At 43.1% G+C, this 14,166-nt stretch overlaps 1 protein-coding gene across 1 annotated transcript in view; it reads right to left on the bottom strand.

Annotated features, from left to right (window-relative positions):
• LOC129869037 (GDNF family receptor alpha-4-like) overlaps window positions 1–14,166 on the bottom strand; it is a 50,259-nt gene extending 36,093 nt beyond the window's left edge. The window contains exon 1 of the mRNA XM_055943487.1: window positions 13,600–14,166. Within this exon, the coding sequence (XP_055799462.1) occupies window positions 13,600–13,708 (109 nt within the window). The 5' untranslated portion in view covers window positions 13,709–14,166. The remainder of the gene's footprint in view (window positions 1–13,599) is intronic.

Genomic DNA, 14,166 nt, shown 5'->3' with positions numbered 1-14,166 from the left:
TTTACGCTGATCGTAAGTTTTGTTGTACATAATGTCTCCGCCATCATTTCCTATGACCGAAAAAAGCATCTGGAAATCAGAACAGCAATCACTAACCTCAATTTGGATGAAAATGTGTACTTCAACGAGTCTGCAGATCTGGACGTTCTGTTTACTCCAGACCAGATCCCCGGGACTCAAAAGAGGAAGCGGCAGCGAAAAGAGGCAGGCAAGGCAGCATCCTGATGAGACTACATCGGTGAACAAATAGACCGCCATTGCCCTCTGTTCTGTTGGCGAACATGCAGTTGCTGGAGTACAAACTGGATGATCTCCGTTCGAGACTATCCTATCAACGGGACCTGAAAAACTGTAATATCATGTGTTTCTCAGAGTGTTGGTTGAACGAGGACATGAATATACATCTCGCTGGTTTTTCTATGCATCGTCAAGACCAGATGGCAGACTTGGGTAAGACGAAGGGAGGAGGGGTGTGTCTCTGTTAAAAACAGCTGGTGCACAATCTCTAATATAAAGGAAGTCTCAAGTTTTTGCTTGCCTGAGTAAGAATACCTCATGATAAGCTGCAGACTATACTATTTACCAAGATAGTTTTCATCTATATTTTTCATAACTGTCTGTCTATTTACCACCACAAACTGATGCTGGCACTATTACCGCACTCTACGAGCTGTACAGGACCATAAGCAAAGAAGAAAATGCACATTGAGAGGCTGCGTTATTCGTGGCCTGTGATTTTAATGCAGGGAAACTGAAATCTGTTTTACCTCATTTTTACCTCATTTCTACCAGCATGTTAACTGTGCAACTACAGTTGACAAAACTCTGGATCACCTTTACTCCACACACAGAAACACATACAAGGCCCTCCATTTGACAAATCAGACCATAACTCTATCCTCCAGTTTCCTGCTTACAAGAAAAACTCAAACAAGAAGTTCCAGTAACACGCTCAATACAGAAGTGGTTCGATGAAGCGGATGCTAAGCTACCGGACTGTTTCACTTACACAGACTGGAATATGATCCGGGACTCAAAAGAGGAAGCGGCAGGGAAAAAAGAGGCAGGCAAGGCAGACTGGAATATAACATTGATAACATTGAGGAGTTTACCACATCAGTCACCGGCTTCATTAATAAGTGCATCGATGACATTGTCCCCAAAGTGACGTACATACCCCAACCAGAAGCCATTGATTACAGGCAACATCCGCACTGAGCTAAAGGCTCGAGCTGTCGCTTTCAAGGAGCGACTTCCGACGTGCCCTCAAACAGGCAAAGCATCAATATAGGACTAAGATTGAATCCTGCTACACCGGCTTTGACGCTCAATGGATATGTCAGGTCTTGCAAACTATCACAGCTTACAAAGGGAAACAGCCCTGGGATGCCAAGCGACGCAAGCCTACAAGATTAACAAAATGCCTTCTATGCTCGCTTCGAGGCAAGCAACCCTGAACCATGCTGGAGATCACCAGCTGATCCAGAAAGACTGTGTGATCTTGCTCACCATGGCCAATGTGAATAAGACCTTTAAACGGGTTAACATTCACAAGGCCATGGGGCCAGATGGAATACCAGGACGCATACCTTAGAGGTAACTGACAAGTGTCTTCACTGACATTTTCAACCTATCCTTCAACTGGTCTGTAAAACCAACTTGTTTCAAGCAGACTACGGGAGTCCCCGTGCCCATGAATGCCAAGGTAACCTGGCTAAATGACTATTGCCCCATAGCACTCACAACTATAGCCATGAAATGCTTTGAACCACTGGTCATGGCTCACATCAACACCATCATCCCAGACACCCTGTACCCATTCCAATTCGCATACAGCCCCAACATATCCACAGTGTGGAGTACAAATCTATATTGTACCCCACACTGCCCTCGCCCACCTGGACAAAATGAATACCTATTTAAGAATGCTGTTCATTGACTACAAATCAACATTTAACACCGTAGTCCCCTCCAAGCTCATCACCAAGCTCAGGACCCTGGGACTGAAAACCTTCCTGTATAGCCATGTTTTTTACTTGTCATTGTTATTCTTTATTCACTGTGTATTTATTCCTCCTGTCATTATTACATTTTTTGGTTATCTTTAACTCTGCATTGTTGAAAAAGGACCCGTAAGTAAGCATTTCACTGTTAGTCTACACCTGTTGTTTTACGAAGCATGTAACAAATAACGTTTGATTTGATCCCGGACGCGTAGAAAGCTGTTCCCCGTTCCCACTTCGGCCAATCAGATCACGCCTCTCGGTTCCTACTCCCTGCTTACAAGCAGCAACTCAAGAGGGAGCCACCAACACAAAGAATAGTGAGGCGCTGGACAGAGGTAGACTCAAATCTGCAGGACTGTTATGAGAACATTGACTGGAATTGTTTTCAAAGATTAATCCGCCCAGGACTCATTGATCAACATTGAGGAATATACATAGTCAATAACTGGCTTCTTTAGAAAATGCATTGATTATGTTGTACCCACAATAACAATCCGGACCAACCAAAACCAAAAACCCTGGATGAATGGAGAAATCAGTGCTGCGAGCCCATAGTACAGCATTCAAAGTCAGCAGAAAGAACCTCGATGACTCGGTGGCGCGTGACGCGTTCAAGACAAGCAGGTACGAGCTCCGCAAATCCATTGGGGACACAAAAAGGCAATATAAACTCAAACTTCTTCAACAACTCAGACTCCTGACGGGACACATGTGGCAAGGACTACAGACTGGCATGGACTACAAAGGCAAATCCAGCAGTGTTGTGCCCACTTAAGCACATTCTATGCTCTCTTTGATGCAGACAATACCAAGCCATCCAGGAAGGCGCTCGCTGCTCCGGACGACGAGGTGTTATCGCTCTCTGAGGCCGACTTGAGGAAAACTCTAAAAATAGTTTATACTCAAAAAGCTGCCAGCCCAGATGGCATCCCTGGCCGCGTGCTGACCAGCTGGCAAGCGTCTTCTCGGACATCTTCAACCTGTCCCTGTCCCAGGCTGTAGTCCCCACTTGCTTCAAGGAGACCACCATCGTCCCAGTGCCCAAGAAAACCAAGGTGGCATGCCCAAATGACTATCGCGCCGTTGCATTCCCCCCGGTCATCATGAAGTGCTTTGAGGCACATTGGACCCACTCCAATTTGCCTACCACTCCAACAGATCCACGGAAGATGCCATTTCCATCGCTATTCATACGGTTCTAACACATCTGGACAAGAGGGACACCTACAGTATGTGAGAGTGCTGTTCATTGACTACAGTTCAGCATTCAACACAATTGTTCCCTCCAAGCTCGACACCAAGCTCAGAGCCCTGGGTCTGGACACCACCCTCTGCAACTGGATCCGGGACTTCCTGACGGGAAGACCACAGGCTGTGAGGATCTGCAACAACGCCCCCTCCACATTGAATCGTAACACAGGGGCCCCCGAGGGGTGTGTCCTCACTCCCTGTTCACCCACAACTGCATGGCTTTGCATGACACCGACTCCATCATCAAGTTTGCTGACAACACCATGGTTGTAGGCCTGATAACAACAATGACGAGTCAGCCTATAGAGAGGAGGCAAGTGAACTGGCATTGTGGTGCCAGGACAACAACCCCACCTTCAACGTTAGCAAAACAAAGTTGATTGTTGATTGTTTACTCCAGGAAGCAGAGAAGGAAACACACCGATGGGAATGCAGGAGAGAGAGTCAGCAGTTTTAAGGTCCTTGGAGTCCACATCACCAAGGACTTGACATGGACCAACAATACCACCACTCTTGTCAAGAGGGGGCAGCAGTGCCTCTACTTCCTAAAGTGGCTGAATAAATTTGGAATGCCACCTTGGCACTGTTAATTCATCAACAAAAATAGAGTATTCATCAAACACCTATTTTTCGGGGGAAATCGACGAGACTATAACCCAGCTTACACATAACGTTCTGAGAAGCATATGTTGGTGAGAGAGTGGTGAGAGCGTAGTTGTCCTATGGTTATTTTGCATACATCCTTCCCACAACTTCCTGGGAATGGTGCAGGATAGTTGCTTGGCTTTGGACTATTCTCATTACATTCAAGGAAATTGACAACAACAAAAAATCTTGGTATTTCAATACTTCAACAGAACGTTTCCTAAAAGTTCAAACCTTCAAATAACCATCATTTTTGTTTTCGTTTTTCATTTTACCTTTCAGGAAACTTAAGGCTTTGTTCCAAGAACCAATGGGATACCCAAAACCTAAAACACGCCACAACTTCCAAGGAACCTAATGTGCTATCTGGGAACTAACTGAATAGACCCAGAAAGGTCAGTTACCTGAAACGAGACGAGACAAAATGATCTCTGTGACTAAATTCTGACTAAGTGTACAGGACAGTAGTGATAATCAGAATTAATATTAGCAGCACATGTGCACAGCACAGTTTTGTTCAGCAGTGGGAAGGACACGCCACATACCACACACAGCCTACATCAGCTGGTGAGCTGCGGGGGAACAAACAATGAGTGTAGGCAGACCGGCACACAGGCTTCGCTCCGGCTCCACCTCCTAGCTATATGTAATAACTTGGGGGGCGGGGCATTCACTAGGATGCAAAGTTTTGGAACGTTCAGATAGAAATATGCTATGTAGAACCAACATGCCTCTCTGACATGTTGAATAAGAAATAACATTGGTTCTATTCATAGTATTTCCATCTGCAATGTTGAAGATTATTTTGCAACTGAACGTGGCCCTGGTACCATTTCCAGTAGCCTTTATGCAAACATTTGATGGTACAGAAAGAAAGGAAAAGGGATCCCCCAAAAAAATGTATTGACCAAATTCCTCTTGCCATTACACTATATCTGACTGGGTAAATAACTTTATTTTGAGTTGATGTGGACCCAGTGACTCAGACTTAAGCACTTGGACAAGGACTCGAACACTGGGACTCGGACTTCAGCCATAGGGTTTGTCGACTCGTGACTCGACCATTGGTGACTCGGACTTGAACTCGAGCAAAGGTGACTTGGGACTCGATTCGGAACCAAGGTTTAGTGACTTGACGACATCATTGGGCGAAACAGTCATTAACTCCAGTTCAAAGTCATCAGCTCCCAGTCTACTTTTGGACATCAATGTGGCTACGGCATCTGTGTAATGTTGATAACAATGGCAAGGACATAACCAAGTGATGGAGGTGCAACCCATTCTAATTTTCCAATACTTTGCAGCACCGTCTGGTGTTTGTGCTACTCTCTCTCTCTGTGTGAATAAAATTGAAGTTGGACGTTTACATACACTTAGGTTGGAGTCATTCAAACTCGTTTTTCAACCACCCCACAAATGTCTTGTTAACAAACTATAGTTTGCAAGTCGGTTAGGACATCTACTTTGTGCATGACACAAGTAATTTTCCCAATAATTGTTTACAGACAGATTATTTAACTTACAATTCACTGTATCACAATTCCAGTGGGTCAGAAGTTTAAATACACTAAGTTGACTGTGCCTTTAAACAGCTTGGAAAATTCCAGAAAATTATGTCATGGCTTTAGAAGCTTCTGATAGGCTAATTGACATCATCTGAGTCAATTGGAGGTGTACCTGTGGATGTATTTCAAGGCCTAGCTTCAAACTCAGTGCCTCTTTGTTTGACATCATGGGAAAATCAAAAGAAATCAGCCAAGACCTCAGAAAAGAAATTGAGGACCTCCACAAGTCTGGTTCATCCTTGGGAGCAATTTCCCACGCCTGAAGGTACCACATTCATCTGTACAAACAATAGTACGCAAGTATAAACACCATGGGACCACGCAGCCGTCATACCGCTCAAGAAGTAGACGCGTTCTGTGTCCTAGAGATGAACGTACTTTGGTGGTCAAAAAGTGCCAAACAATCCCAGAACAACAGCAAATGACCTTGTGAAGATGCTGGAGGAAACAGGTACAAAAGTATCTATATCCACAGTAAACGAGTCCTATATCGACATAACCTGAAAGGCCGCTCAGCAAGGAAGAAGCCACTGCCACAATAAAGCCAGACTACGGTTTGCAACTGCACAAGGGGACAAAGATTATACTTTTTTGGAGAAATGTCCTCTGGTCTGATGAAACAAAAATACAACTGTTTGGCCATAATGACCATCGTTATGTTTGGAGGAAAAAGGGGGAAGCTTGCAAGCCGAAGAACACCATCCCAACCGTGAGGCACAGGGGTGGCAGCATCATGTTGTGGGGGTGCTTTTCTGCAGGAGGGACTGGGGAACTTCACAAAATAGATGGCATCATGAGGAAGCAAAATGTTGTGGATATATTGAAACAACATCTCAAGACATAAGTCAGGAAGTTAAAGCTTGGTCGCAAATGGGTCTTCCAATTGGACAATGACCCCGTGCATACTTCCAAAGTTGTGGCAAAATGGCTTAAGGACAACAAAGTCAAGGTATTGGAGTGGCCATCACAAAGCCCTGACCTCAATCATATAGAAGATGTGTGGGCAGAACTGGAAAAGTGTGTGCGAGCAAGGAGACCTACAAACCTGACTCAGTTACAGCAACTCTGTCAGGAGGAAGGGGCAAAAATTCACCCAACTTATTGTGGGAAGCTTGTGGAAGGCTACCCGAAACGTTTGACCCAAGTTAAACAATTTAAAGGCAATTCCACCAAATACTAATTGAGAGTATGTACACTTCTGACCCACTGGGAATGTGATGTGAAGAAATAAAAGCTGAAATAAATCATTCTCTCTACTATTATTCTGACATTTCACATTCTTAAAATCAAATCAAATCAAGTTTATTTTATATAGCCCTTCGTACATCAGCTAATATCTCGAAGTGCTGTACAGAAACCCAGCCTAAAACCCCAAACAGCAAGCAATGCAGGTGTAGAAGCAAAATAAAGTGGTGATCCTAACTGACCTAAGACAAGGTATTTTTACTTGGATTAAATGTCAGGAATTGTGAAAAACTGAGTTTAAATGTATTTGGCTAAGGTGTATGTAAACATCCGACTTCAACTGTTTATTGATAAAAGTCACGTTGTCCGAGAGAGATTTACATGGTTATCAAAACGTCACGCCAGGGTAAGACTACACAAAACACAGCCCTTATTTTAAGTGTTTTTAAAATCCCCTATGGTAAAAACAAATGGTGTAAAAATGACTCCGACCATGGCAGATTAATTAGGGCCGATTTGAAATTTTCATACCAATCGGTAATCTGCATTTTTGGACACCGATTACGGCCAATTACATTACACTTCACGAGCAGACTGCGTGGCAAGCTGACCACCTGTTACGCGAGTGCAGCAAGGAGCCAAGGCAAGTTGCTAGCTAGCATTAAACTTATCTTATAAAAAACAATCAATCTTAACATAATCACTAGTTAACTACACATGGTTGATGATATTACTAGTTTAACTAGCTTGTCCTGCGTTGCAAATAATCAATGCGGTGCCTGTTAATTTATCATCAAATCACAACCTACTTCGCGAAACGGGTGATGATTTAACAAGCGCATTCGCGAAAAAAGCAATGTCGTTGCACTAGTGTACCTAACCATAAACATCAATGCCTTTCTTAAAATCAATACACAAGTATATTTTTTAAACCTGCATATTTAGTGAAAAGAAATTCATGTTAGCAGGCAATATTAACTAGGGAAATTGTGTCACTTCTCTTGCGTTCTGTGCAGCAGTTTGGGCCACCTGGCTTGTTGCGAACTGTGTGAAGACCATTTCTTCCTACCAAAGACAGTAATTAATTTGCCAGAATTGTACATAATTATGACATAACATTGAAGGTTGTGCAATGTAAGAGCAATATTTAGTCTTATGGATACCACCCATTCGATAAAATACGGAACGGTTCCATATTTCACTGAAAGAATAAACGTTTTGTTTTCTAAATGATAGTTTCCGGATTTTACCATATTAATGACTTAAGGCTCGTATTTCTGTGTGTTTATAAATACAATACAATACTATGGTGCCTATAAGAACATCCAATAGTCAAAGGCATATGAAATACAAATGGTATAGAGAGAAATAGTCCTTTAATTCCTATAATAACTACAACATAAAACTTCTTAACTGGGAATATTGAAGACTCATGTTAAAAGGAACCACCAGCTTTCATTTGTTCTGAGCAAGGAACTTTTGGACAGCTTTTGTTACATGGCACATATTGCACTTTTACTTTCTTCTCCAACACTGTGTTTTTGCATTATTTAAACCAAATTGAACATGTTTCATTATGGGTTGTTGGGTTGTTGCCCTCCTACGGCCTCCTCCACGTCTCCTGATGTACTGGCCTGTCTCCTGGTAGCGCCTGCATGCTCTGGACACTACGCTGACAGACACAGCAAACCTTTTTGCCACAGTTCGCATTGATGTGCCATCCTGGATGAACTGCACTACCTGAGCCACTTGTGTGGGTTGTAGACTCCGTCTCATGCTACCACTAGAGTGAGAGCACCGCCAGCATTCAAAAGTGACCAAAACATCAGGGAGGAAGCATAGGAACTGAGAAGTGGTCTGTGGTCACCACCTGCAGAATCACTCCTGTTTTGGGGGGTGTCTTGCTAATTGCCTATAATTTCCACCTTTTGTCTATTCCAATTGCACAACAGCATGTGAAATTTATTGTCAATCGGTGTTGCTTCCTAAGTGGACAGTTTGATTTCACAGAAGTGTGATTGACTTGGAGTTACATTGTGTTGTTTAAGTGTTCCCTTTATTTTTTTGAGCAGTGTATAAAAATCGGCATATAGCAAGCCCCAAATATCTAGGGTGTGAGTTGAGTTATTTTGTTTCAAATAGAATATCCAAGTCAAGTAATTAAATCTGAAGGCTCCCACATACACAAAGGTAGATAATTTGTTTCGTTATTTTGACCTGAATCATAAGTATGATGAAATATGAATGAATCTTGAAATCATTGATAATCAATTCCCTTTTACAGGCAAAAGTCAAAACGGCAAGGGATGACCTCATTCACTTCTTCATGCTGACAAACAAAAATGGAAGGATGAAGATAAAGGGACGGGGATAAGAGGAAGGGTAACAGGATGATAGCAGAAATAATCTCTCCTTATCTTTGTGTTCCTTAGAACAGTCTTAAAAAGAGAAGGACATATGCATTGATTAGTCAGATGGAAGGAAACATGAAAATAAATGTAATCTACTGGGATGTGTGGAAGTTTGTCTTGTGCTCCTGTAAGTATTTAATAAGACCGGTCAAGACATACCCTTGACAGTGCAGGGGACGAGGGGTGCATCTTGTGGGGAACAAATTTGATGAACACAGCCAAATACTGGTACAAAGTCACAAGAACACACCCATGCTCACCTAGGCCAAAGATGTGATGTGCACAATTATATACATGCAATGAGGGCAAAACGTATCTAAGAAAACAGACACACAAAAACATACAAATGCAAGACACACACAAGGCTTACACACAATGGCACACAGACAGACACACCCACTCTGGGCTACCCTCCCAACCATGGATAGAGCTCTGTGCCATCTGCTCCTGGAGACCAACAGTGTGTTCCAAATCAAGGTTATCAACAAAACACACACATGCAAATGTTCCCTCTACCGACTGACTCCCTGACTGTACTGCATGTCTTTGCCTCTCCACTGGTAAGTCACTTTCAAACATCTGCGTTTACATCATGTCAACATTACCGCCAGCTGCGGCCCAGTTTGTGACTTAGTGGTCTCCCAGAAGTCGTTGATGACACTTTTTAAAGGTGACATCATTTCTTGTATCAATCTCCAGAGATAAGTGCAGATTGTACATGGCTCCTGGTAGCAGTGAAGTAATCGTGTCGGTGTGTATGTGTGCCCCACAAAACCAAGATTTGACATGCCCTGTCTGCGATAGACAAAGGCGTTTATGGATTCGATTTTACAGTTACAAAGGAGCTCATAGATTACTGTTTAACAAAAAAATGAAAACAAAGGAAGTCGTCATTGGATACAATGGACTAGCATAAGCAGCAACAGCAGCACCAGTGTGTGTTCCTGATTTATTCTGTAACAGGTTTGACTTGTAGGTACATTGACAACGCACACTTACAGTAGGTTGTTGTGGTGTTATTCTGACCGTGTACTGTCTGAGGTGGTAGAGAGGTGTGGCTGAGTACTGATAGTACTACTAGATTATGCATGTCCCTTGCCATATAATTTGTAGGTACCAGACAGGGATAGAAATGGGCATCACAGGGAAACTGACAGGATTAACTCTACATTGCAGATGACGGGTCTGGACCATTCTGAAGAATGGTCAGCCTCAGGAGCAAAATGGCTGTCTGTCAATCTCTGATCCATTAAAACAATTGTAAAGACGATCGAGTGCTCCAGTGTCATTACATTGAGTCCAAGTCTTCAAAGTGACCTAAGGTTCTTTCTGCTAATTGTAGTCCTTGCTATGTGGACACCTTCTTGCCACTTTATTCGTTTCTGGGCAGAGGCACACAGTTATTCCTTTTTTGTTTGGTCTGGTGACTCACATTTTGTTTTGGAGGGATTCTAGCATACCTCTAACTTTATTATATTGATGTCAGAAGTAAGAGGGTGACTGATGAACAGCTCAATGAACAATGACAACCACATTGTTCATCGTTCAAGACAATCATTCAAAGAGAAACGTCCTGAACAAACACAGCAATTTAAATACACTGATTTAAATATGTGAATGTTGAGGAACATCAAATAAAATTGTATTTGTCACATGTGCCCGAATAGAACAGGTGTAGTAGACCTTACAGTGAAATGCTTACTTACAAGCCCCAAACCAACAATGCAGTTTAAAGAAAATACTTTTAAAAAGTAAGAAATAAGAATAACAAATAATTAAAGAGCAGCAGTAAATAACAATAGCGGGGCTATATACATGGGGTACCGGTACAAAGTCAATGTGCGGGGGCACCGGTGTCGGAATATATAGGAATAAGTTGGAATCCTATTACACAGGCTCTGACACCCGCCGAATGTGACAGGGGCTACAGTCCATTACGGATCACAAAGGAAGACCCAGCCGTGATCTGCCCAACCATGCCTCTCTACCAGATAAATGCAATGCATTTTATGCACACTTTGACAATAACAACATCATGGCGGGTGTGAGGGCCGCCACCGACCCAGAAGATTGGGTGATCTCGCTCTCCGAGGCCGATGTGAGCAAAGTCTTTAATAAAATAAATACCGCAGGGCCCGATTGGTATTCCAGGGTGTTTTCTCAGAGCATACACAGAACAGCTGGAAGGTATATTCACAGTCATCTTCAACCTCTCCTTGTATCAGTCTGTAATCCCCACATGTTTTAAGATGACCACCATCATTCCTGTCCCCAAGAACTCTAAGGCTTCATGCAACAATGGCTACCCTCCTGTAGCACTCACATCTGTAATCATGAAGGTCTTTGAGAGGCTGGTTATAGCACACATCAACTCCATCATCCCAGACATCCTAGACCCACTCCAATTTGCATACCATCCCTACAGATCCATAGACGCAATCTCATTTGCACTCCACACAGCCCTCACCGTTCCAGATAAAAGGAATACCTATTTTAGAATGCTGTTCATTGACTACAGCTCAGCATTATCACCTCCAAGCTCGTCAACAAGCTGAGGAACCTGGGACTGAACACCTAACTCTGCAAATGGATCCTGGACTCCCTGACGGGCTGTCTCCAGATGGTGAAGGTAGGCAACATCACCTCCGCCACGCTGAGCCTGAACACGGAGGCCCCACAGGGGTGTGTGCTTAGTCCCCACCTGTACTCCCTTTTCACCCACGACTCCAACACCATCATCAAGTTTGCTGACGTCACGACGGTGGTGAGCCTGATCACTGGCGACAATGAGCTTAAAGGAAGGAGGTCAGTGACCTGGCAGTGTGGGGCCGGAGCAACAACCTCTCCCTCAACGTCAGTAAGACCAAGGAGCTGATTGTGGACTACAAAAAACAGGGGGGCAAGCACACCCCCCTCCACATCGACGGGGCTGCAGTGGAGCGGGTCGACAGCTTCAAATCAATAAGAACTTAAAATGGTCCACACACACTCACTCAGTCGTGTAGAAGATGCAACAGCACCTCTTCCCCCTCAGGAGGTTGAAAAGGTTTGTCATGGGCCCTCAAATCCTCAAAAAGTTCTTCAGCTGTACCATTGAGATCATCTTGACTGGCTGCATCACAGCTTATGGCAATAGCACCAGTCTCGATCACATGGTGATACAGAGGGAGGTGCGGACAACCCAGTACATCACTGGGGCCGAGCTCACTACCATCCAAGATCTCTATATCAGCCTCTGTGAAAGGAAGGCCTGGAAAATTATTAGACTCCAACCACCCAAGCCATAGACTGTGCTCTCTGCTTCCGCATGGCAAGTGGTACCGGTGAATCAAGTCTGACACCAACAGGCTCCAACAACATGCCTCTCATGGCAGAATGCATTACATTTGATAGCAGCCTTCTGGTTCACACCTTTGTGATAATTTGTCTTGGACGAGCGGTCAGTGGTTTTTCCAATGACATCACAATTAACTAGGGTAAGAGCATGATGAGCTCTATCTGTATCAGTAAAAAAAGAATGGCCAGGAAAACAAGTCATAAAAGCAGATTAAAGCTGTAAAAGGACCAGGCAGAACACTTTTTCCACTCTAGTCGTGTAAGTAGTAAGAGCAGGACAAGACCTTCAAAATGATGTCATCGAGCTATGGTTTTAACTGAATCGATATCCATAGATCATACTGTCTCATGTTCTCGCATGTCTTCGGGAGTTGATTTAAGATCTTCAATTTTAGTCACAAAATCTTGGTATGAAAGATTACAACACATTTTATAGAACCAGCGATTAAATATATAGCTCCGTTGTCAGCTATAGCAAGAGAGGACACATACATGAGTTTCCTGTGCTAAATGAATATGCTAAATGAAAATGACCTCAGTAGAGAATTCATTTTGGATAGGGATCATGAATCCAATTCTACATTCAACGCTGCATGCAATTCTTAACTTTGTGTGAATTGCAATTTCATGAAAACACATGAAACACTATCGATATTGATCCTTCTGAGTGCTTTGATTAAAAACATTTTTAAAAACGGGAGTTTCCTGCCTAAAATAGAGAATTGAGCTGAAGTGAGAGTTTTGATGTCGCTTTAAAACTAATACTAGGCCTAGCCTACTGTAAATTATTAATATTGTCTAATTATAAAGGATTGTCAATATTCTATTTGTCATAGAATTGTTATAAAAGTCAACTAAAACCATTGTAGCCTGTTTAACTTTTTGTCTCATCCAGTGAGTGCTTTCTGAACCAATGACCTGCTATATTTAGAAATAAAAGCACGCTATTAGGATCCCTGGAGATGCCTTTGAAAAAAATCACTCCCCAGACCGACTGTCCATCGGTTGAACCCTATTTTGGAAAGTGACAGAGAACTAGAAATTTTGATAACGGCTTTTACAGCATTACAGTTTGGAGAGACTGGATTTTCTAAACAAGGGGAACATTTAGTGCAAAATGCGCCGGGTAATATTTCATCCCTTTAGAATTGACTACATAATAAATAAACAATATTATAGTGACTAACGAATTTCGCTTACCATGACTGAGGACATTCAGAAGTATTCCAAGGACAATCATCATGCACGGCATCAGGTAAGAGAGGTCGGGGAGTTGGGGACTTCGGAGGCACTTTGTCCTCGCGCTCATTGACCCGCATGCAACATCCAGCCACACCGCGTATGTCCCAGGATCGACTGAGTGAATAAGCCAAGCCGATTATCGCAAATTTGTGACAATTCCCAAACGTGGACTCGCAGGGATGCAACGTTTGCAGTTGTCGCGTTTTTTTCAAAGAGAGGACTTGCAGTAAAATAAATTACATTTATATTATAATTAGACGAGTGGTCAAGAATAGGTTACCACAAATACCGTGCATCACACACTGCAAGCGTTCCGCGGTCTTTTCAGAAAAATGTCCCTCCAAAGTTTCCTAAAAGCTTAAGCGACACAGAGGCTGAATTTGTTAAGAATAATTCTCAATTGCACTTATGTCGCCTTGCGTCGTCGGTCCTCAATTGCGTTTGCAAGACTTGAAAATAGAATAGTCAGACTGCATGGTGCAGCTCAAACACAGAGCCGTGTTGTGATTGGCCCCCGAGTAGCCT

Source organism: Salvelinus fontinalis, chromosome 13 (genome assembly GCF_029448725.1).
Source record: "Salvelinus fontinalis isolate EN_2023a chromosome 13, ASM2944872v1, whole genome shotgun sequence".
In the NCBI taxonomy this organism is placed as follows: domain Eukaryota; kingdom Metazoa; phylum Chordata; class Actinopteri; order Salmoniformes; family Salmonidae; genus Salvelinus; species Salvelinus fontinalis.
The sequence above is the reverse complement of the archived record's forward strand: the minus strand, read 5'-3'. Positions and strand labels throughout refer to the sequence as shown.